Source organism: Anomalospiza imberbis, chromosome 18 (genome assembly GCF_031753505.1).
Source record: "Anomalospiza imberbis isolate Cuckoo-Finch-1a 21T00152 chromosome 18, ASM3175350v1, whole genome shotgun sequence".
NCBI lineage: Eukaryota > Metazoa > Chordata > Aves > Passeriformes > Viduidae > Anomalospiza > Anomalospiza imberbis.
Window position 1 is genome coordinate 3,348,396 of NC_089698.1, and position 24,731 is coordinate 3,373,126.

Consider the following 24,731-nt stretch of genomic DNA (forward strand, 5'->3'; position numbering starts at 1 on the left):
GGGTCCCTACTCTTGCTATTTTTGGCCCCCACACAGGGAGTGTTTGTGTGTCTTCAACCATAAACTCAGGCCACACTGATGTCATTCATACTCTGGAGGAGCCTTCCAGAGTCAGGTGGATGTACCTAGGACAAAGAAGTCACCTCACAGCGATCCCTTCAGGGGACAAGTGAAGTAAAAGGCTCAAGGATCATAGGTAGAGCTGTGTACAGATCTCTGACTGACACATCCAATGCATCCATGGAATGTATCAGGCACCAGAGAGAGACAAACGGTCTGGGAATACTGGTATGAAGTCAGGAATAGAGAACATCCTGCCTCCTCAGCACCTTAGGGGGGTAAAAAGCAGAAATCACATCTCCCACCAAAGCTAAACTGAAAGAAAAAAAGCAGCAATTTGCCAAAGAGAAGGACCAGGGCCCATTCCTGCTGCCCCAGCCCTTGGCTGCCAGGTCAGACCATGAGCAGGGATCTCTCTCTTTCCCACTGTTTATCACTAGTGCCTTCCAACCCTGCTTGTCTGCTTGGAAGTTCCGCAGACACCTGGAACACAAGTGCAGAAGGGATGAGGGTAACTGCTCACGAGCTGGTCGCAGGAGAGCTTCCTTCACCGCCGTGTTTCTCCAACGGAGCAGCCGTGCCAGCTGACGTGCCTGTGTTACACAGGGCCTCTCACATTTGCTGTCTCTCACCACACTCCCTAGAACGGGGCAGGCTCCAGTTTCTCCATCAAGGATTTGATCCAGGTTGTCCCGTTGATCAGTTTTGTAGTGGCAATGATGTACTCTGTGCCTCCATCCTCCATCTGGGACAGGAATCTCAGCGCGGCGATTTCTGCGTACGTGACCCCGCCCAGGAAGAACACCAGGGTCACTCTATTCTCACCGTGCTGACCTGTGGGTTCACAAAAAAGGTCCAGGTTGGCTTGGTTTGATTTTTTACAGCTCTCCTGCATCAACTGTCAGTCAAACTCAAATGACCAGAATTAGAGGCTGGGACACAGAAATCTGCACTCTGCTCCCAGCTCTGGATTTGCTATAGGATGTGTTTCTGTTTGAGAGCGATGCTGACCCTCTTTCAGGGTTACTTGTTTTAACATTACTTATTAAAATCACAATGTAAATGTAGGGTTTATTTTAGTACTCTGATGAGAATTAAACCATTTGTCAAAGGAGGATTAGGTCAATCTAACACTGCTGTGGGACAGGGGGATGACACAGAGACCTGGACTCTGCCTGCCCTGATTTCAGTTTGCCTCACTCCCTGCTCAGACAGTCGTGTTTTCCTGTAACCCACGGGAAAACAAACCCCAACTTACGCTTTTTCTGCAGGCCAGTAGGGAGCTGCTGCCTCTCCTCAAAATGGGGCCCTGGCAGCATCTTCAAAACCTCCTCGATGCTGCGCCAGCCGGGCCGGGCCAGCAGCTGGGCCAGGCGCACGCTCAGCGGGGCGTAGCCGCTGTACACGTACGAGATGTCATTGGGGTTCTGGGGGACACGGAGAGAGGGAGGGGACAACAGGTCAGTGCTACCTCATGCTGCAAAACAGCCTCAAAGAAATCAGTAACACTGAATAAGAACGGAGGTTTTCCTGCTGCACATAATTCTGTAGTGAGAGGTAATGCGTGCTGCTGAGGCGCCTGTTTACCTGCTCATTAACATCATCCATCCACAGGCGCAGCGTTTTCCTGATCGTGGGGTAGTTATTCCTGCCACCTGTCTGGGGTTTCAGGAGTCCAGCCTTTTCCAAATTGTTTAAGGTCAATATATGTTCATAGCCATAAGTCTGTAATATGAAGAAATCACCTTTAATACCATGGCAATAACCCACAACCAGTGTTTAAAGCAGAAAAAAAAACCCCAAAGATGTTTGTTTAAAAAAAGCTTTTTGGTTAAGACTTCTGTAGAGTATATCCAATTTAGAGTGTTTAAATAATATTAGTAAAAAGTGATCTAAACCTCTGTATCTACATGTTGTAACACACAAAAGCACCTCCCAAGTGTCTGCCCAAACAGAAACCTAGTGCACATTATTCGGGTATGTGTCTGTCTAGAACTGAAGTGTAGAGCTGAAGATCTGATGTGGATTTTCTCAGGAATTTATTCCTCCAAATGTTAGAGCCTAACCTGGAGAATCTCTCTTTTGTAATGGTCCAGAACCTTCTGCTTGAGCCCACTATTGCACACGGATTGCAAGCAAACGAGACGCAAGATCTTGATTAATGGATGTTTCTGAGCTATGCAGTCTTCAATATAATTGTTAACCTATTAAATAAAAAATACATAAGCAATTATTTAAAGAATTGTTAAAGTGCCCATCAGACCTGGAAAGAAAGATCTGGTCTGCCTGGTTCTCCAAAAGAGCAAGAAAGAGGAGCAGCTGCTCTGCAGGCAGCTCAGGACCATCTGTAGAACAGTGACCCAGCACTGGATCCACTTAGGCTCTCCCAAGAGCAGTCCCTCACTCAGTAGCCAGACTTTGCACTGAAAAAGTCTTATCAACCATCTTCTGTGTTCCACTGATCCCTCAGAGCATGGGGTGCCCCTGGACAGGCCAAGCACCCCAGCTGTGCACAGGCAGTGATAGGTAACTCACAGATCCATTTCACTGGACATCATCTCGATCAGATGTTTCCTCTCTCAAAAAACGCCAAAACAAAACAACAATTAAAAAAAAATGTTTTTTGAAGATGTAAGAGTGGCTAATTGCCATTATCTGCTTACCTTGTCTGTGTCTATTCCAGACATGAACTCCTGCTCCACTGTTAAATTATCAAAGAAATCTTCAGATGCTTTGGAGAAAGAATGAAAATCAATACAAGAGCAACTGACAGCTTATGTTTTACATTTAACATTCCAGCAGAGATGCACTGGATGGAGCAAAGCCAGTTTTTGCCAGGCTGAGTGATGTCCATCAAGTTACCAGGCATCCTGCTGGATTTAAATGATTCCTACTCACTGGTGATGTCTTTGATGAGCTCTGCGATGGAGGTGTGGTTCGCCAGCGAGCTCCTCGCCGCCTGCATGTGAGGCAGCTGGGACACAAACTGCTTAATCTCTCCAACAGTCTTGGCGTGGTGCCTTTCCTGAAGAAATCCATCACTTGGGTTAGGCCGTGTTCATGTTAGTAACACCAAACAGATCATTTTAGGATTAAGAAGTTTTACTCCCTGTAGGGAGTTAGACAGAGGGCTTTAGATGCTTACACTGAAGTCACAGCATTACCTGAAACAGCACCTGGATCATGGGGAGAGGCAGCACGTAATACAACAACATCACTGGACTGTTACTGTCCGTTATCCCAGTGCTGTAAATCGTTTTATCCACATCTGTCTGACTCCAGCCACCACTAGCTGCTCCTCAGTTTCCCTACCAGGGAAAACTCCCTTTTTCACACAAAGAGGAATTACTTTGCTGGCTGACAGGGAGCTCTAGGCCAATGCTGTCTGAGCTGGGGAGCGAGACCCTTGGAGCAGAAGTGAAAGGTGCTCAGGAAACGGGCTGGCAGGGTCTGCCATTCACTCTGCTTGGTGGCAACAACATGCCAGGTTTTGAGGCAGGATGTGCTGAAGCATCATGCAGAGTTCAGCTCCAGAGGTCTGCACTGCATTTGGGCTACTTGCCTCTTGCTGCAACTTGGAATAAAAATAGTAATAATTTGACTCATTTGTGAAGGATTTAAATGGGCAAGTGCAGGCAGGAGAGTCATGATGGAGCCTGTGATTGAAGAAGTCCTCTGCTGCCAATATGCTGCTGTTTCATTATCACCTATTACTGCTGACAATTTCTTAGAATTCTCTTTTTTTAACAGGCAGAATGAACAATCCATCTTTAGCACCTCCAGCACTAATAGTTCAGAAGCAGAGCTGCACTGGGGAATGAGGCTGAGCACTCAGCATTTCAGTTATGGTACCACTGCCTTGTCTCAGATGTGGCAGAGCTTAAGAGGCTAAAAAAGCCCCACCAAGAAAATACAATCAAAGAGTGAAACAAGTTCTCTTGAGAGTCCCCGTGAGGTCAGAAAAATGAGATATGGGATCTCAGTTTATGAATCATCAACAGGATGTTTTCAACAAAACTATAAACGTGCCCCACACAGCTCTCCAGATTTGTCTGAGATGACACACAAGCATGAATTTACAGTTCAAACCTCCTGCATGACAACTGTCTTTTGCACGTTTCTGTTGTTTTTGATGCCAGCCATAACACTCTGTGAAAGAACATTCTGGTATTTCATTGCTTAAAGCTTTTTCTCCTTTTCCTGAAGGCAAAAGGACCTTGCAACGAACATGTAACAAGAGCAGCCAAGTGGAATTGATCAGCACACTAAAAATCACCTTTGGCTTCTTGCAGAGGGAAGCAGCACCTGACTCCTGCAGACTGAAGACAGCAATTCCTGTTATGGGATCTATGGGCTCACACAGCAGCACAAGGCTGGATTAGGCCAGCTCTGAGCAAAAGGAAAGCCCCAGAACAGAGGTGTGGGGAGAAATGAGGATCAGCATTTCTATAGGCTTAAAAGGTGATTTGACCAACACCTACTCAGAACAGTCCAAGTGGAGCTGACCTCATCCCAGGGCAGGGGAACAAAATGGAACAGCTTCCTGGTTTTATTCTGGATGGGGGATTACTGTGTGGGAGCAGCTTGAGCTGCCAGTCCCAGCCCTGCTGAACACAGACTGAATTATTTGATGCACTGTTTTGGACTCAGGCCTCACCTCAAAGGCTGCTGAGATGATCTTGGCTTTCTTGCTCAGCACTGACCCCACAGCATTGAAGTTCTTGTCTCGGATTTCAGCATAAAGCTCTTCTGCAGAGTTCAGCTGGAGCTTCTTGGGTTCTGTGGGGAGATCTTTCCCACCCTCACCCTGCTTCTTCGGGGCAAACTTCTCAGGAGGGAGTTTCACATAAGCTACCAAATGAAGAGAAATAACCTCTGTAAAGACTGGAACTTCATCAGCAGAAGTTATGATCAGCAGGCTGTGGAAATGTGTCCCCTGAGCTGGAAACAGCTCTGAGAAGCAAAGCAATATTAACACTCAAACCACTCAGTGCCTGTGTGTTAATGAAGGAGGTCACTGCACTCAGCCAGGGACCTACACAAACATCAGAACATCAGAACCCAAGTGCCAGCTGCCCTGCTTTCAGAGAGGCTTGGAGGCAGCCCAGCAACCAGTCCAGTCCAGCAGGAGGGATGACAGCCCATAAATGCCTCTCTGGAGTCTTCTTACCCCCTGAAGAGCAGCACAGCGTTCTGAAAATGGCATTTCACAAACTGTCCCTGTCCCCTCAGAGTGGCACGTGATCCAGGCAGGATGGATGCTGAAGGCACACACTAAAATTCCCACTCACACACTCCCTGTTGTGTCACTGTGCCTGCACCCAAAAGCTGCCCTTTCAGTAACCACAGACTCTACTTGGCTCCCCTTCCTAGGCAAAAAGAACCAGAGTGGATCTTGATGGGCTCCAGCTCAGGACTGAACAAACCCCACATTGATTTCAGCTGAGCTGCTCCCACATCACATTTAGTGAAGCACAAACCCACCCAACACACTGCAACCTGCCCCAGGACACGGGAAAGCTGTCCCTTCCCCACAGGACTCACTGTTCTGGATCCCATAGATCTCATCGATCAGCCCCTCGTACGTCAGCTGCGTGGCCAGTGGGGTCAGCAGGTCCACATTGCGGTCCAGTAGCAGGAGGGTGTCAAAGACAGGAAATATGGAATTCTGGCTCCCAGGGAACTCCCGCTTCATCCTGATCATCATGTTGGCCACGTGCTGCAAGGAAATCACATCGCTCTGGTCAGGGTGCAGGCCACAGCAGATGGATGTGACCCCTGGGCCCTGCAGGCACATGCTGGTAAAGGAAGGGGATGGAAGGAGGTACAGACTGGCTGGTGGATGGGGCAGGACGAGACTGAGAAAACTAAAGTCCTTCTCTGCTGCTCTCTGCAGCTCAGCCAGACAGCGATGGCCAAAGCACTGCATTCATCTCAAGCTGCTCCCTCACCACAAAAAATACCAATTAAACTACAGGCTGACCAGAGAGAAGCAAAAAGGATGTGTGTGTGTCATGGCTGGTTTAAAAAAACCTAGAGGTGCATTTAACCAAACACTCCTTAAGGCAGTTCCAAAGAACAACATACATTTGTTCAGCCTCACCCGAGCACAGTCGCCCTTCCCAAAAATCTGCGGGATGGTTCCGTAGAGAGCCTGCAGCGTCATCAGCCCCTTTGCTGCGTGGTACAGACTGGTCTGGTCACTCTCCAGGTAACATTCCTAAAGAACAAGAGGGATTCTGATGGGAGGTGTCAGTCCAGTACAGATGCCTCCACACCACAGCAGGGACTATGTGAACAGTTCAGAGGAGACACAGGCTGGGGACTAACTATGGCTGTTGGCATATATGGACTTTATTACCTGTGCTGTCACTGCATCAAATCATTTTTTGGATGACTATTTTTGAACTCCGGACACAAGTCCAGTTTGATGGAGTAAGAGAAAGTGACTTGAAGGACCCTCTCCCGCTAATTAGACCAGTGTGAGCACCCAACACCTCATTACAGCTACAAGTCCTGACTCATCCTCTGGGCTGCACACAGGACAGAGAGGGCCAAGAAATTCCCAAACTGTTCTGTCCTTGGATGCAGCACTCTGGGAGTGCAGGACATGCAGGGGGGATGTGACAGCTGTTACTGCTCAGTGCAGTGAGAGCCATCACACATGGCTGTGCAGGAACACAAACCATGCTGGCTCCTTGTGACAAGGGAGTGCTTTCAGCCTCAGGAATGCTCCATTTGTGACAGTAACACCAGCAGCTGAAGCTGGAGGAACTGGGGTGCAGCTCGGTGTAGTGACTCTTCAGCATTTAGTGTGAAAACACGCGGGGAAGTTCAGGCTTCAGGATCACGCCAGGTTTGCTCTGCAAGGCCTTTCCTTGCTGTGCAGGTCACTCACAAACCCCCTGAGAGCTGCTGCACCAGCGCCAACATCCAGCACAAAAACACATTCTGCTTCTCCTCGAGGACGAGGCGCGTGCACACCTTGAAGGCGCTCTCGGACTCCATGGAGAGCAGGTCTCCGTCGAAGGGGATCAGGTCCAGGCTGTACTGCTCGCGGTGGATGAAGGAGCCCAGCACGCCCTGCTCCTTCAGCCACTGCTCGCAGAGGAGGCTGCGGCGCGGCACGAACAGGATGTGGAAATCCCTCTGCGGAGAGCGGCCTCTGTCTTCCCTGCAAAAGTCACAGCAGGAGCGGAGCACTCGGTCACTCACTGCACACGGGAGCAGCACGGACCACGGGCAGGGGGCACTGGATTCACGTAAAACAGGAATGCTGCACTGGGTTACTGCTCCTGGATTTTGAGCGTCAGCGTTCAGCCTTGTGCAGCCACAGCTCTGCCAACCAGGGCAGGGGGACGTGGCTGTCCTGCAGCTCCCAAAAGGCGCAGCAATCCAAGCATGGCTCATTCCAGCTAATTGGAAGGAGTGTACGTCCTGGCAGTACAGCGCAGCCAAGGTGAAGCCCCCCTGCCCAGCGCGTCTCCCGCCCCCACTGAAGCCGCAGAGTGGCTGTGCTGCAGTCTGGTGTTTGCACATCGCGCCTCGATCCCTGCACAGGTGTGACAAACCACACGGTGATTCGGGCCACACCTGTCCCCTCCTCACGGCGGCCTCTGCTCTGCCCTGCGCTGCCCGCCCTACCTGAGCACGTTGTCCGTGATGATGTCCATCAGCTCCAGCTTGGGCCTGACGAAGAAGATGATGTTCTTGACGTCGGCCGGGGGCAGCCGGCCCGGCTTGAGCGTGAACATCTTCTCCACCTCATGCTCCTGCGGGGAGGCGCGGCCGTCAGCCGAGTGCGGGAGCGCCGGGGCCCGGCCGCATCCCCCCGCCCCCGCGGCGCTTACCTTGAGCAGCGAGTACTGCGCGATGAGCCCGAAGGGGCCGGTCAGGTACTCGTCCCACACGATGGCCTGCGGGAAGGGACGGCGGCATCAGACCGGCCACAGCACACGCGAGCGCGAGCGCGAGCCCGAGCCCGAGCCCGAGCCCGGCCCCGGCCCCCGGCCCCCGGCCCCCGGCCCCCGGCCCCGGCCCCCGGTCCCCGGTCCCCGGCCACCGGCCACCGGCCCCCGGCCCCGGCCCCGGTCCCCGGTCCCCGGCCCCGCCGTGCCCACCTTGGAGCCCGCGCACTTGTCCAGGAACTCGCGCAGCTCGCGCCGCCCCGCCTCGCGCAGCGCCGTCAGGTTCACCCGGCCCGAGCTCAGGTGCGCCGCCATGGCCGCCCCGGCCGCGCGTGACCGCGGGGCGGGGCCGCGCAGCCGCACGGCGAGCGGCCGGGAACACGGCCGGGAACACGGAGGGGACACGGCCGGGAACACGGCCGGGAACACGGAGGGGACACGGAGGGGAACACGGCCGGGAACACGGAGGGAACACGGCGGGAACACGGCGGGAACACGGAGGGGACACGGAGGGGAACACGGCCGGGAACACGGAGGGGAACACGGCGGGGACACGGCGGGGACACGGAGGGGAACACGGCGGGGACACGGAGGGGAACACGGCCGGGAACACGGAGGGGAGCCGCCCGCGCTGCTGCGGGCTCGGGACTGGCGTGTGTGTGATGTGTGTGTGATGTGTGTGTGATGTGTGTGTGATCGTGTGTGTCGTGTGTGGCCACTGGCCCCGGGCTGTGCCAGGCACTGTGACCGGCCGCACCAGGGAACTGCTTCCCGCCTGCGCTGGGCACTGCTGAGGCCGCACCTGGAGCCCCGTGTCCAGCTCCGGGCCCTCGGGAAGGACAGTGGGGGACTGGAGCCGCAGGAGAGGCTGAGGGAGCCGGGAAGGGAATGGAGCCCCAGGAGAGGCTGGGGGAGCTGGGAAGGGAATGGAGCCCCAGGAGAGGCTGAGGGAGCCGGGAAGGGAATGGAGCCCCAGGAGAGGCTGAGGGAGCTGGGAAGGGAATGGAGCCCCAGGAGGGGCTGAGGGAGCCGGGAAGGGAATGGAGCCCCAGGAGAGGCTGAGGGAGCTGGGAAGGGAATGGAGCCCCAGGAGGGGCTGAGGGAGCTGGGAAGGGAATGGAGCCCCAGGAGGGGCTGGGGGAGCTGGGAAGGGAATGGAGCCCCAGGAGGGGCTGGGGGAGCTGGGAAGGGAATGGAGCCCCAGGAGGGGCTGAGGGAGCCGGGAAGGGGCTCAGCCGGAGAAAAGGAGGCTCAGGGGGCCCTTTGGCCCTGCACAGCTCCTGACAGGAGGGGACAGCCGGGGATCGGGCTCTGCCGCCAGGGAACAGGGACAGAAAATGGCCTAAAGCTGCAGAAGGGGTTCAGGTTGGACATCAGGAGGAATCTTCACTGAAAGGGTGATTAAATATCGCCCCGGGGAGGCAGTGGAGTCACTGTCCCTGGAGATATTTAAGGACTAAACGTGGCAGTCAGTAGAACCCCGATTACCTGTCGTGTTGACAAGGTGGCGTTCAGTCACAGACTTGGTGATCTCAGAGGTCTCTTCCCAGAATCTGATGGATTCTGTGATTTACAGTGCAGCCCCTGCCCACGTCTGTTCCCACACAGAACCCCTCACACTCTGAACGGAAATGCAGAATAGAAACCACTTTTTTTTTTTTCCAAAATATAACTTTATTATATATATGCATATATACACACACACCACACTCACTATATAGAAGCTGAAAGAATGCAAAACAGGGATGGCCCACAAACTGTCTCAGGTGTGCACAGGTGTGCACAGCATACAGGTTTCCAAAAACCCCCAGCAGCTCCTTACCTGCGTCATTTCCACGTTTCACACCAAACCACAACCCAGAGCTCACAGCACCGAGCGACATCGCAATCAAAGGAGTAAATGAAAATAAAGATGAAATATTTCTCAACTCAGTCCAGTGTCAAAAAAAAAGCTTAAAAATCTAAATGTACAAATTCGGCCTTAAAATGGTTTAGTGCAAATATGAAAATTAACAGCATATTTTAAGGTATTTAAATAAGCTTTAATATAACTCTAGTGCTTCATTCCTATACATGTTTTCCCACCAATAGATCCAACAGCACAGGGGCATTTCCTGTTAAGGGCGGGACAAACCCAGAACCTGGGAAGAAACAGCATAAAGTCACTTGTTAAATCATTTATTTATCTTTCACTGAAGTTTGTTAAAAAGGGACAGGGGGGATTTATTAGTGGAAGATCAAAGTATTTATGCTCGTAGGGATTCCGGAGCGGGCGGGCAGGGGAGCGAGGGCTGTCTGTCCCTTGTCCTGCCGTTCAGCACAGGCGGCTGCTGGTGGTGCAGAGGCGCGGCGCGGGGCTGTCCCCGCCATCAGAAGGTCTCGTCGTCGTTGCAGTCGGCCGTCCAGTGGCCGAACACCTCGCAGGTGTCGCAGTAGGGCCGCTCCTCCCGCCGGCTGCCGTGGTGCGCCGAGTGCGGCGGCTCCTCCAGCGCCTGCGCCTGCGTCGGGCAGTCCTCGGTGTCGTGCAGGTCGAAGCAGCCGCAGATGTCGCAGAAGAGACGCGGCTTCTTCTTGGACAGGCTCTCCTCCTCACTGCAAGAGCAGCATCAGCACGAGTCAGTGTCTCTGTCACACAGGAGCAGGGCCCACGGCCCTGCAGTGAGCTCGTGGTTACTGAGACTCAGGAAACGCCGCAGAGCTCAACCAAAAACAGGATAAAAACCCTTCTGCACCACCCTGCAGTGCCCCACCATCCCCTACACTCTAATATTTACTGAACAAGCTGCTGTTTGTGCAAATATTTGCACAGAGGCATTTAAAAGAAACACGTGTGAAAGAGTTTCTCTTTTCCCTTAAGAGAGCTGAAATCAGGATACATCAAATAGGTTTTAGTTCTGTTCTCTGGATTGGTTCTTCCCATCCCAACATAGCTACAGCCTCTTGGGAGCAAAGAGTCTTCTGCACTTGGAAAGGGCCAGATTCACCAAGTCATACAACAGACATGTCACGATACATCAGTGTTCGGGACTGATAACTACAGAGCACCATTTGCACCCCCAATTACACCAAGAAGGCTGGATTCAACCACTAAACTCCAGGGAAAACTCTGTCTGTCCCTCCTGACAGCTGAGATCAGGCTGCTGCATCGTGCAGCTGCCAAGCAGCTCTACCAACAGCTCAAGTTCAACAGAACAAGAGCCAAGTTTTCTTTTAGGATTTGTACCTGTCATAGTTATTTATCTCCTCTTCATTGCCATTGAGGGCTGCTTCACACATTCTTTGTATCTTCAAGTTCAATTCTTCGTTTCTCCTTTGCAGATCCACTATCACTGAATTCAGGAAGTCGATCTAGGAGAGCCAAGAACAAGGACGGTCAGAGGGGCAGGGGGACGGCGCCTCCCCCACCGCCGGGGCTCAGCGCTGCTGAGCGTAACCACGGAACTCGTGGGAAATTAACAGGGGAGGAAAGAAGTGGAACCAACCTCGCCCTGGTGGAAGGAAGGGTTGCCATCAGCAGGTGAATCCAGGGAAGCAGAAAACCAGAAAAAGATGGGTGGTTAGTGTATATTCATGACTCTTCTGGTGGCTGCACAACTGGGAAGGACATTTTTAATCACTGTGCCTGACATTCGTGATCTAACAAAGGCTTTATCATGAGCAGAAGGTGATTCTATTCCAACCATATTTTCTAGGCATTTGTTGGCACAGGCCCCCGTGAAGCAGTACTTCACAAAGTCACTGTGACTGTCCTACTCCAAATCACATCTTCCTGTGCCAGCTGAGCACCTTCCTTCTCCATTGCTGCCAACCCTCGTTCTGAGTACAGGTCTGCAGTTAGGAAGAACTGCAGAGCTCAGAGGCACCCAGGAGCCCATTTCTCCAAGATGGCAAGCACCAGCTTCAGGTGGGCCACAGCTTTTCCTCATGCACATCCAAGAAACCTTGGGGAAGGCCAAGGAGCAGTGAGTGCTGTGCTGGGCTGTACCTCTGACAGGCTGCAGGGCACAACTTGCCATCCTCACTTCCTGCTTGTTTCCTCACATTCCCTGGTTTCCCCAGTATCACTCATCACTTGATTTAGTATTTACTGTCACTGACATTTCCCTTCAGAAGCTGAGGGGCTACAAGATAAATCTGCCTGGTAAAATCCTGACTGACAAAACCCGGTAAGGTAAGGACTGTCTTTGGAATATTCCCCTCTCCTAAGGCCCCACTGCTGGTTTAGCATGCTCATGTGCGCATCCAATACCTGCTTCTCTCTTGCAATTTCCTCCTGAAGCAGAGTAGCAGCATCACCTTTAAAGGAAAAAACCAAACAAGGTACAATGTGAGAGCTCGTGCCACGGCTCGGTCAGAAATCATGTCACAGGCTCGGAGGGCAAGGACACTGGAGTGGCTCTCGCTTTACCTGAGGGGCTCACTAAAGTTAAAGGCTGCTCGTTGTTTTCCTTGAGTTTTTGCTCCAAGTTCTTCACCTTTTCCTCAAGTTTCAGTTTGTCAGACTCCAGGGACTTCACCACTGCCTGCAGGGTTTTTGCAGAAGCGTTTTCTCCGCGGAGCACCGTGATCTGGAAGAGTTGTTTGACAACACTTGGACCTTCCAGCACCAAGCCAGAGCACCAAGGCCAGGGCCCTCGAAGCAAGGGCTGAACAGCCACCAAAACATGTACCAGGAGTCACCTGGCTCAGCACAGACATCTAAAGATGCTAAGGTTTAACTGTGCCACATAAAAGAAAAGACATCAGCCAGCTCTTCAGGAGCCAGCACACAAAGCCTCTGTCTGCAACTTAACTGAAATTGGGAATCATCCGTTCCTCATTTACCTCATGTCTGAGTTTTTCCAGTTCCTCATCTTTCTGTGTGATCAAGGCACTAGTAACATTGATGGATTTCTGTAAAGATGCTCTCTCTTCATCAATTTCTTTTTTTAAAGTCGATTCTCTAAAAGAAAACCAAGTAAAACCAGAAGTCATCTAATGAATGGGTAACTGCAGTGGCCTAAAGTATTTTCATTTCATTTCAAGTATTAAACTACTGTCAGAAGTGGTTCTTAAAAAACAAATTACAATTTACCACTTGACTAAGGTTTTATATATGTACAAGCATTTCAGGTGTTACAACTGTGAAAACAAAGCAAAAACTTTACCTAGGTAGTACATGCCAGAATCTGCATAGCACCGTATCCATTTGAATTTAAAGGAGCAAGTTAACAGACTGGGGAGATACAGGATAAACAAACATGTTGCACAATGTTCCACAAAGCCTAACTTGAGAGTTTTGTTACTTCTTGAAAATTACTAACAAGCAACAAAACAGGCATGCAAAGCTCGTTGTACAAGTTGTCATGCAAAGCATGGATGAGGCTGGAAATATCAGCTGGTCCTCACTAATTTCAGTAACATCATCATTTCCTGCACACGGAGAAACCACATGGGATTTTTTTTACTTCACGGGAGAAGGGTTAAAAAGAAATCCTCCAAAGCAGGCACAACTCTCTCCTGTGTACATATATCCAGTTTTCCCAATATTTTCCATGGATCTAACAGAGATACAACTTCTGCCTACAGCCCCTGCCTTAAGGCACCACTGCTGTGACACCCTCACACTGGTGCAAGCTGATCTTCCTGACAGGTCACAGAACACACACACTGAGTAACTGTCCTCTGATGGAGGAGCATTACTACAAATTTCCTTACAAGCTGAAAGATTTTGGTTAAAAAAGAAAACGACGGAAAAGTGACTTCAAACCATTAACTTTTCTCCAAGAGGAACTGGCTCTTCAGTGCAGGCAGCAGTGCTGCTATTGGCTCTGAACTGCACTACACTCCCCAGCACTGCTGAGGGATCAGGAGCAGAGCCCATCCACGTGGGAGGATGCTCAGGGGACAGCTATCGAGCTCAAATGGCAAAGTGTCCATCCCTGTGGTGTCTACAGTTAGTGAGAGCCACGATACCCAGACCATGAAACACAGGAGATCTCACCCACTCGAGATAAACTCAACAATGAGAGCACAATCAATGCAATTCCTTCATTGTTCAGATTGTACTCGGGAATGGAAGCAGCAAGTGGAGAATCTGGGGTTTAGAAAAGCTGAGGCAGCTACCAAACAAGAACCAAAATTTGATTTGGTTTTGGTATATTTTTACAATGAGAGAATCAACAGAAGTGGAAACACAACAACTTGCAGACTGTGTGATCTTGCCTTCAAATACAAGTTATATTCTTGTTAATAAAACCCAAAAGGGCACTGGCATGGAAAGTGCCCCTGGCCAACCCCGAGCCAGCAAAGCACTCAAAGCTCCACAGCCACCTCCGTGTTCTCCCGCAGGGTTCCCCACGCTCTGCCTCTCCCGTGGTGTTCAGTGCTTTGTCCCATGGATCAAACTGACAGAGCAGAGCTGCAAATCCAGGATTTGCTGGGAAGTGAACCCTGAGGACATCTGGGAATCACATCTGGAAGTTGCTGCTCACAAGCTCTGCTGCACCCGAGACTTCTCCCGAGCGTTCCCGTGCTGTGCACGCAGCTGGGGAAGGGCAGATGGAAACCCCAGTGACTCAGCCCATGCTCAAGAGCTCGTGATTCAGCCAATGTTTCCACTTGGTCAGATCTTCATGGAGAGATCAGGACCAAACAGATGCTTTTGGCACAAATATGGTTAATTTGCCATTTGTCAGGCTTGGCTTCAACCAGCACAACGCTGAGGTGGTTGAAAAAGGCAAACAGATTGTAAGGACAGAAATAAAATATTTACAGACTCAATACAGGAGCCTCGAATGCTGAAACACAAGGGGAGAGAAAGGAGAGAAGAGGGGAGAAAAGAAGAGGGGAAGAAGGTCCCTGTGCTGGAGCTTTGGGTTTTCTTTCCCTGGACAGTCTCTCCAGGAGCTGCTCCAGTGAGGGACCCAAGAATGCTGGAAGTGGAGAAGCTACAACCCAGGAAGGTGCTGATCCCCAAGTGTGGATCACAGGTCACTTCCAGGCAGAGGCTTGGCTGCTGCTGGGAGCATCGTGTGCAGTGGGAATGGGAAATAACTGCACTGGGACAGCTTGCAAGGAAAATCTTGTGGAAACCATTCATTTTATTTGGGGGGAAAAAAAAAGGTTTAGTGAACTTAGACTCTTTTCCTGCCAATTCAAGTTCAAAACAGCTGCTTACCAGCAGGGGGGAAATGAAAACAATAAAAATTACTTTTTCATTTAAAAGCCATTTAAAAACTTCACTTTCTTGAGAAGCTTAAACCATGTTCTGAGCAGTGTGTGGAAGTTGTGGGAGAAAGGGGTTTGTTTTAGTTAAGCATTAGGATAAAAATAATCACCCAGATTCTTCCCTTACTACAAAAACAAGAAATTCTAAGAATGAAGCAAATACCTTAAAGTGCTACTGGGTAAGCTTTAAAAATGCAAGATAACAAGAACCACATGTTAGAAACATGGAGTATAAATGCAAAATACTTTAAGGAAGAACAATATTTGCACCAAGGGCCTTTTCTGTTTTGGTAAAAAATATATAGACTTTTTTTTTATTTTATATATATATATATATATATAGAGAGCTGAATGTTTTACAAAACAAAAGCAAGACACCAAGGGACAAAGGCAGCCAAAATATGTACAACAACTTTACTAAAAAAAAAAAATTATTTATTGTAACGTGGATAGACTTTCTTGAGTCTTACCATTAAAGACACACAGATATAGCAAGGGAAGCAAGGGCAGGAAAGGGAAGAGAGAGGAATGAAATGAGTATTGATAAACAGCGAAGCTCAAAGACAGTCAGACAGCAACCCACACTGAACCCCACAGCTGAGCCACAAGAACCCCCCACGATCCATCAACACCGAACTCCTGGCACTCCCAGCTGGATCATTTCACACAAGGGGATGCCAAAACAGTGGGACAGAATTCCTGGGGGTGGAAGGAAGGTGAGAAAACCACCCCTAGAGATTTGACCTCATTGAAACACAAAGACAGCTCTTGTTCAGCAACTCGAGTTCTTAAGGCAAAAGGAGGAAATTATCATCTTCCCATCACCAAATTCTGTGGAATTTGAGCATTCAGAGACTTTTCTCATTATTTTTACTTGATTAGTTCTTTATTCAGCCAAACCTTTTTCATTAGCACTGGTGCCACATGTTGACACGTTCTGAGCCCCAGTGCCTGCAGTGTGCCTCAGCCAGGCTGTTCCTGTTGCTCATTTTCCTCTTCTATTGCAGTTTATCCAACACTGCTGAGCAATGTCATTAAGCCAGTCACAACCTGGGGCATCTCAGAGTAACTGACTGAAGGTAAAGTCATGGTAAAATTCACCTCACTGATTTAATTACTGTCTGAATTATAAAACAGGAGAAGGAAGATCAGAGCCACACACCTTCCTCTGTAGAACTTACAAAGAGTTTGTCTTTGCAAATGTTCTCTGTGAAACAGAACTGGTGGAACGTACTGAATGACTTGGTCCCCACTCCCTCCTTCCTCTCCTCAAGTGACCTCCAGCAGTTACACTACTGAAAACACATTTTCAAACACGTTCAGGCTGGTGATGCAGCTCGTGAGGCTGCTTAAAGCTGGAGGTTCAGCTGATCCAACTCTGACATTCCCTGGGGAAGCACTGGCTTGGGGAACACCCCATGTGCCCGCTGGCCTTTGGAACCCCTCCCAGAGAACAGAGTGTCAGGGAACGAGGAAGGGAACAGTGATAATACTGAGTGGCCATGGATGTGCATAAACACCCAAAAGCCACTCACTGTTCTTTGTAGTGACCATTATAAATCCAGGAAATTTAGCAGGGGTTGGTTTGTTTTTCCTGGAACAGCTGAGGTGTCGTGGGGAGCTGTGTTGTTCTCTAAGGATTTACGTAACTGCTTTTGGAAAGCCCCCATTTCCCTCAAGGCACAGGGGCCAATCAGCTTCCCGTGCACACCCTGCAGACACTCAAATTTGTGATCTGGGACCTTTCCCTGAGCAACAGCTTACAAAGGGATGCCCCAGACACCCAGGACACATCTCCTGGCATTTAAAAGCAGTGCTGAATGAACTGCAATAACCCACAAGGAACTCAACAGCCCGAAACCGTGAGAGCAGCAAGTGCTCAGTAACTTTTCTTTCCTTTTCCTCTGATAACCCTCCTCAGCGTCACTGTATTGCCCATTATTTTTCAAGAGCTCACCAGGTCAGATCTGTGCACACACATTTTATCAGACTGAGGGACAATCCAACATTCCAGAGCAGACTAAAACCAAACATTAAACTGGTCACTGCAAATAAGAATTACCACAACGTGGGAGGTGTGGAACTAAAGCAAACGTGGATGCTTCCGTCTCTAATCCAACGAGTGCAACAACTCAGCACTTTTAACCATGACACAACAGAAAAGAACAGCCTTTAGCAGTGTTTTTGTGTTCAATTTCTGCAGGACTGTGGGGTTAAACACACATCAGCAGAACAACTTACCTCTTTTTCATCTCTAATAACTGGTTATTGAGTACTGATCTCTCCTCTTCCAGCTACAACACAAGTACAGACAGACCACAGTTAGTACACTACAGATTGTTTCCTTAGTGTGATATACCAGAGCATCATTATCATAAATACAGGTGGGAGAGGCTGCAGAGCCCCCAGATGCTCAGAGCAGCAGAGTTTCTACTGGCACAGCACATGCACCCAAACACAAACTGTTCAGTGACCAAAACATAGCTAGTGAGGGCCTGGAGGTGCTTTATGAGCATTTCCATGTGCTGTGCACACAGCAGAGGTGAGAGCAGTGTTAAAGGATATTTCCAGACCCCACACACACCCCCAAGAACCCTTTGTGTGCCTGGCCATTACTTTTAGCCCAGCACTGGGGAATTGCTGGGTTTGCTGTGCTGGATCATTGTACCACTGACCCGTATTTGTTACTGCCCCGTTATTCAGAGATGAATTATTGATCCCAAAGCTGTTGGTCTGGTGTTTGTTACCACATCCTGAACCTGTAATTCGGTGAGGCCACTCTTAAGCCCTTAAAACCTGCAAAGCATTCAGCTGAAATTACTGTTGTTGGTTCTTGGGTCTAAACTGGGTTAGGAAATGCAAAGCAACAAAACTGCAAAGGCCCAACACAGAAACACTGGGGCAAATGATCCTCTGGAAAGGTTAAGAAAACAAGTATTTTTCAGGCAAATGAATTATTTTTCGCCATCTCCTCCTTCCTTCTTATTCAAAGGCCAAAGTCAGCAATTACTGCTCTGAGAACTGTCTGTACCAGAACTCCCTGAGCACAGGCTCCAGTGAGATTTCACAAGCTTCCAGGGTTCATCCACGAGGTCAGGAACACATACATTTATAATGGCAACCTCAGAGCCCTGACAACAGCTCCTGTCCCTGACACAGGGAATTCTTTCAGCACTTTGCAGATCCTGAGGTTCAGCACAGAAGGTGTTAAACAAGTTTCCTTGAGCAGGCAGGGTGTCTGCCAGCCCCCAGCTCTCAGCTAAATGCAGCTCACTGAGAGCAGCCATCTCCTCCACATTTCCTGACAAGTTACCTTCTCCTCCCCGGTGCTGCAGTGCTGTTAAACCCTCCAGGTTTGGGATTCACCAGGATTGTTTCGCTGGGCCTAATCAGACAACTTCATTGTTACAAAAAATAGATACTAGAAGAGTGTAGAGAGACTTCTATAAACAATTCTTAAAGCAAATCAAGATGTGTCTCTCGAGGCAAGTGACCACTGTGGGAGAGCAGAGCATCAAGGCACTATGGGGGCATGGCCAAGTTTCTCCTGCAGGTCAAACCCAGTCAAAACCCAGTTCCACCAGCAGCACCAGAGCAGCCCCTGATTCCCAGTTTGTGTCTTGTTCCCTGCCCAGAGGCAGCCTGTGTGAACTCCTGACATCTGTACAGACTGCTGACAGAAAGGGAGAAATATGACGAGTCTGAGAAAGGGGACTCCCAGGGAGCTGCAGCTTCTCCAGATCTTCCTCCTGACACCTGGGTTCCAGGCCCCTCTCCTCCTGCACTCTCCAGAGTGAGGGGACTCATCTCCTGCCCATCACACTTCCCAGCTGGTTTTTTGGATTCCAGCACTGGCATTTCTCTACAGTCACACTCAGCACCCTCCGAGCAGACCTTGCACAGCGTTAATAAAAGATGGGCCAGGTGAGCTGCTGGGTATTTCTACACCTTCTCCAATGAACTTCAAATGCCTGAGCAGGTCTGAGGCTCCCAAAATGCCACAACAAATAATTTGAGGCTAGGAAAGTTCCTCGAGCTCAGTATCTATCCGAATGTAACTCTTTAACTAATTACAATCAGCTAATTATTAACGGATCAATACAGAAAAGCTCCCTCAGCATCTCTGGCGTGAGACTCGTTAACCTTTAGATGTCCAGATAAATCATTCATGACACAGGATTCATTAAATTTGCAAAGTGTGTCACAAGCAGCCACAGATTGTCTAACCCAGTTGACAACACACTTGTTAGAATTTATGTGGTTACCACAGCAACAGCTCAAAATTCCCAATCCCGTGTCTGCCCCTTCCCGATGCATTTCACAGGTACCTGCACAGACCCTCTGCAGCCTGAGCTCTGCTGTGTTCTGCTTTCCTGCCCAACGCCCGGATTTTTGGGAGCCCCTGGGCAATCCTGCTGTGGGAAATCCTTCACTGCCACCACGGACACTCCTCCACAATCTACTGGAGGAATCTTCGTGGTGACATTTCTCCTGAAGCCAGGGAGTCCAAAGCCTGTGGCCACTGGTGCCTGAGCATGGTGTGACAGGAGAGGGGAGGTGTTGGGATACCGAAGGCCTCTCCCAGGCTTTTGGGAGGCTGAGCTGTTCACCAGATCTCACAGCCCAAATATGACATTTGGGAACTGCAACAGGCAGCAGTCCCACATTCCCAAGATTCAGATCCCATTTTCCAGAAGGGGACACAGTGCAACACAAAGGGCTGAAGAAGGCAAACAGGCTGGGCATCCAAGCTCCAGCAGATCCTCCAGATCCTTGCTCCTGGAGCCATCTCCTCATGGGCAGGACAGGCTGAGCTGACACAATTCCAGTTTGTGAGGGGATGGATTCATCCCTGTGCTTCCCACACTACAGCTGCCTGTCCTGGCAGTGAGAGAGGGATCCCTGCTGACAGATCCATAGCCAGCAGGATGCACACAGCAGGAATCCTTCCCGAGGTCAGCTGCAAGCAAGGGAGGCCACAGAGCCAGTGCAGCGACACAGCCAGTCCATGGCTCAGGGTCCCTTCCCTCGGGGCCACTCCAGCTGACAAAATGCAGAAAGATTTGACCAATGCTGCCAAATCCTTCTGAAGTTACAACTCTCCCTGAAAATAACAGTTTGCCTCAAGGACTCTGAAATAATTTAGGAAGCCCTGTGGGAGTGGGGAGCAGCTCCCACTGGCTGTTTGGGATGTGCCCTCCCCACTCTGCTCCTCAGATGGGGAATGAGTCAGTGCTGAGCCCACACGTCTGGGACTCTGCTCGTCACCTCCAAAGGCTCTTGAGGATCAAGGAGCCTGAGCATTACTCCTGCCAGCAGCTAAAAGGATCTACAAACTGGCCAGGGCTGTAGTCACCCATCCTCAGGACTTCCAAACAGGACCCTTGGGCAAAAATCAGCCTCTTGGCTTTAAAAATATTAAGCCTGTTGTAGGGTGGAAGAGTCTGTGTCCTGTCACGGGGAACAGGATCCCCTCCCCGCACAGGTGCTCTCTCAGGAGCAGGACACAAACCTCAGTCTCCTACATTCCTGCTTTTGGATCTTTTGGATACAATCTTCCAAAGATTCCTTCCCGGTGTGGCTGTCACTGGAACTGCTTCACAAGAACTAAACCCTCCACAACAGGGGCTGTAAATCTATTTTATCTTTTGGCAAGTACCAGTGACACAAGCTGAGTAACTTGCTCATATTTTAGGATTCCAACAACATGTTCAGATATAATAGTAAAAAATTTAAAAAATAAAATAAAAAAAACACCGAAAAACACCTTGCAGGGGTTCTGCTCCCTGGGACCCACTGCCTGGCTGCAGCACAGTGTGAAGTTTGAGCAGACACAAGTCCAACCAAGTAGTTTCACACAGTATTCTGAAATGCATCCTAAATCCTCTTTGTTTTCGGTGGGGAGAGCAGGAATAAGAATTAAAAAGCCACATTTCCTTAGTACTGGTGGATGGCCATTTCCACAGCTGTGTAACAAAATCACTCCCGACAGAAATAGCAACTCTCTGTTAATACACTCGGCTAAAGCACGTTTAATTTATGCTCATTCCCAAGCCTTCCCAAGTATCCTTCCCGGGTTATGTAACCTTCTGTCAGCCTGCACTTCCAACCTCCCCGTGCAGGTGGCTTCCAAATTTATTTCCGAACGTTCCCAGCACCGCTCCTCCTTTCCAGCTCGGGCTCCGGCCGAGCCTCCACCCGCCCGCTGCGGCCGCTCTACCTTGTGGTGGTGGCTCGAGACCTCGTCCCTGCTCCTGCCCAGCTCCTCGGCCAGTTTCACGTTCTCCTCCTGCAGAGCCTCGAGCTGCTGGGACTTGTGAGCCGCTGCCAGCTTGAGCGCTTCGCTGCGAGCACACAGAGAGCATCGTTACCATAGGAACGGGAGAGGCGAGGGAAAACCGGGGGAGAGAGGCGGCTTCACAGCTTGGAAAAATACACCAGGGTCACGTGGCGGGGGATCGGGAACAGCGGTGACAATCCCGGGGACACGGGGACGGGGTGAACGCTGCGGCTGCACGAAGCCTGCCCCCGGCAGTGCTCCGGGAACTCGGCAATTCCCGTGCGCAGCCAGGCCGGGGGTTGGAAACGCGGGCAGGAGGGCTGGCAATGTCTGCAGCCCGGACCGTTCACAGAAGGGAACTTTGCAGCCACAGGTAAAGCAGAATTGCTTAAAAGCGTAAAAAAGAAAGAAAATTTGGGAAAAAAAGCAACAGGAAAAAACCAGCTTTGAGCTCCACTGATTTAACTACTCCCTACCAGGTCTGACATCCAAAAGTGCAGGACCACAGGAAACAAAACCTCATCTATTCCATTATTTTAATAGACACAAAACTGCAAATGAGACAAAACCAAAGCTGAAGAAAAAAAGGCTTTGCAGCTTTCATTCAGCCTGTGTTGCTACTAATGAGCATAGTTTCCTTAAAATACGCTTATTTGCAACAAATTTTATAAAATATTTAGCATGCTGGCTGTAACATGAGTGTCTAACAGAAAATCTTTAAGATCTGACATCTTTCAAAAAGCACAAAAGATATCCTTAATTTCACTGAACAGTAATTTTTATTACTCTTTTGTTTTTTTTAAAAAAAGTAGATGCAGTACTCCTGTGTGCCAATACTACAGACTTAAACCCTGACTGGAATATTAAAAATACTTTTATAACTCTGGGAAATAGAAAAACCCTTATTTCAGAAACTTATTCTAGCACTTCAAAATACAAGGATCTGTTGTCTCTTACTGGGCACATTTAGACAGAAGTCTGATTTTAGTTCAGCATCTCATAGGACTCTGATTTTTCAACCATTCCTTCTACCTGGTCTCACCTTGGCAAATTCCCACCTTGATCCCCTGGACTGGAGCAAACTGCTCCCACCTCTAACAGTAACTCCCCTCCTGCTGAGCAGGAACACACTTTCTAACCCTATTTCTAACTCTGTTTCCTTGCTGAGGTGCAGCACTAACCCCTCCTCCTCTTTCTTTTGGCATTAAGGCACAGATTATTTAGGGAGTTAAAAAAACCCACACCAAATACTGGGGTCACTGTGCCTGAAATGCTCCCGTATTCACGGCAAGGAGTTCCCAAGGGATGGCCCTGGAGCAGCCACAGGCACTGCAGCTTTCCCTCAGCCAGCCTTTTCCAAAGGACAGCCTGTCCCTGTCACATCCCCCTGCTCCAAAGGCACCACATTCCCTCTGCTCCCCCTGAGCTGTGCTCTCTGCCCACACCCTGCTGCTCAGGAATCCCTGTCACCAAGCTAATTCTGACTGTAATTAAAACAGGGCAACACACAAAACAACTAGCAAAATCAATTAAAAACTAGACAGCCTTCCCTTTCTCCCCAAGGTCTCAGCTCTGATGATCAGAGGTCACATTCAATCTAAGAAATAACAGAATTAACCCACTTAGAGTGGTCAGGGTCCTGAGAACACCTTGTGGTGCTGGAGAGTTTCAAGGCAGCATCTCCTATAAATAATTACTGCCTGGCAAATTAAAGCCCAATATCTGCTGCCTTTCCACAATATCAGAGCCTCCCTTGCTGTTCCAGCATTACAACAACCAGCAGTCATTTACTCTGGCATCTCCCACAAGCACTGAGGCAGGAATTGCTCCTGGAAAGAAATCCTGCCTTTCTCAAAGGGCTCTGTGCAAGACCCCAGGTTTTCCAAAGCCACCAGCACAAGCTGCCAGTCACAGGCAGACACTGAATTCTGCGAGCTGGTGGCCCCTGGGCCCTGGTGTCACCTCGGAGCTGGCAGTGGCTCAGAGCTGTCACAAAATGACAAATGGAACTACAATAATAATAATAATAATAATAATAATAATAATAATAATAATAATAATAATAATTAGTCAAAGCTGCTCTTAAGCTGTCAGCAGGATTCCAGCTCTCCCTCCATGAGCCAAGGAATTCCTCTGGGAGCACAGGTGGAAAGTGGTTTGTGATTTAATGCAGGACACCTCTGAGAGCTGGGGATGTGCAGCCCCTGCAGGGCACCAATAACTGGGATCCTCATTTGCTACAATGAGATTCCACAGGGAAAATTACTTCAAATCAAATGCTTTCAGTTCATTTGTTTGTGTCCAGTGTTACACATCATGAGCCTGTAGTATGTAAAAGGTAGCAGCTCAAATAATGAGCAATTAACTTGAGTTTTATATGCCATATATAGGATTTGGTTTACACCATTTAGGAAATAAATACACAGTGGGGCCACAGAAACAAACTTCATAAAGCCATCAATGAAAAATAAAAGCAGAGTCGAGTTTCTATGAACAAAGCCACTTAAAACTCCAAGTGTACTTGTAATTAAATCTGAATTCTCTTGTAATAAAGATTTTAATACTATCTCGTGCCCTCGGGTGGCAGAACCATCCAACAAACAAATGATTTCAAACTATTCTCCAAGGATTTGCTTTAATTCCCTTCAGCAATTTAGTAGCAACATTCTCATGTCAAGTTTTGCACATGCCGAACATTTAATTTTGACCCAATATCTGCTTCGTAAGTCAGGATACCAGAAAGGTGATTAAGATAATAAAAAAAAAAGTAAAGGTAAATATACCCACAAAAATAAACAGATTTAACACTGAAGTACTTACAATTCTTTTTTAAGTTCTTCCACTTTCTTGTTCTCCAGATTTAGAAGCTCTTTTGATTTATTAAGTTCCTCTTCGTTTTTCAGGTTGTTTTGTTTAAGCATGTCCAACTTAAAGAGGAAAAAAACCCTCATTACACCAATTAAACCATACAGTTCTCAGGAAACAACAGCCAAATGGGGCCTTGAGCTCTTCCATTTTCTATCTTTAGCCCCTAAATTAACCCAGCCTGTCTGGACTGATGTGTTTGTCCAAAAACCAATGTTATGAGACCTTCTGCATTCAAATAGAGCAGCACAAAGAATTCCAAGCCCACTGGAGAGCAGATTCCAGGAATGTGGTGTCAACACCCCAAGGTAAAGCCCAAAGCACCTCACCTCCATTAACTGCTGCAGCACTCAGAGCATTATTTGCTTTTTAAATGCAGAGCTTGTTGCTAAAGCCAGCTGACCCCTCGA

The 24,731-nt window shown here is 49.1% G+C and overlaps 2 protein-coding genes across 9 annotated transcripts in view; both read right to left on the reverse strand.

Moving 5' to 3' along the window:
- Nucleotides 1-626: 626 nt before the first annotated feature.
- VPS33A (VPS33A core subunit of CORVET and HOPS complexes) lies at nucleotides 627-8,329 on the reverse strand. The gene is made up of 13 exons (XM_068208496.1): nucleotides 8,181-8,329; nucleotides 7,911-7,976; nucleotides 7,705-7,832; nucleotides 7,045-7,234; nucleotides 6,164-6,280; nucleotides 5,605-5,779; nucleotides 4,718-4,911; nucleotides 2,959-3,085; nucleotides 2,724-2,791; nucleotides 2,127-2,264; nucleotides 1,648-1,785; nucleotides 1,319-1,487; nucleotides 627-894 (listed from the first exon to the last, which is right to left on the reverse strand). The coding sequence occupies exons 1-13, from the start codon at nucleotides 8,280-8,282 to the stop codon at nucleotides 701-703; spliced, it is 1,806 nt and encodes a 601-aa protein (XP_068064597.1). The 5' UTR covers nucleotides 8,283-8,329; the 3' UTR covers nucleotides 627-700.
- Nucleotides 8,330-9,616: 1,287 nt separating this feature from the next.
- CLIP1 (CAP-Gly domain containing linker protein 1) overlaps nucleotides 9,617-24,731 on the reverse strand; it is a 62,762-nt gene continuing 47,647 nt past the window's right edge. For 3 of the 8 annotated variants that reach the window (XM_068208498.1, XM_068208501.1, XM_068208500.1), the window contains 7 exons: nucleotides 24,277-24,383; nucleotides 21,397-21,520; nucleotides 17,418-17,470; nucleotides 15,340-15,360; nucleotides 12,792-12,909; nucleotides 12,376-12,535; nucleotides 12,043-12,263 (listed from right to left, as the gene is read on the reverse strand). In XM_068208498.1, the coding sequence (XP_068064599.1) occupies nucleotides 12,058-12,263; nucleotides 12,376-12,535; nucleotides 12,792-12,909; nucleotides 15,340-15,360; nucleotides 17,418-17,470; nucleotides 21,397-21,520; nucleotides 24,277-24,383 (789 nt within the window). In that variant the 3' untranslated portion in view covers nucleotides 12,043-12,057. Of the gene's footprint in view, nucleotides 10,560-11,190; nucleotides 11,316-11,449; nucleotides 11,456-12,036; nucleotides 12,264-12,375; nucleotides 12,536-12,791; nucleotides 12,910-15,339; nucleotides 15,361-15,501; nucleotides 15,642-17,417; nucleotides 17,471-21,396; nucleotides 21,521-24,276; nucleotides 24,384-24,731 lie in introns of those variants that run through there. The other 5 variants (XM_068208499.1, XM_068208504.1, XM_068208505.1 and 2 more) reach the window with 4 other exon arrangements.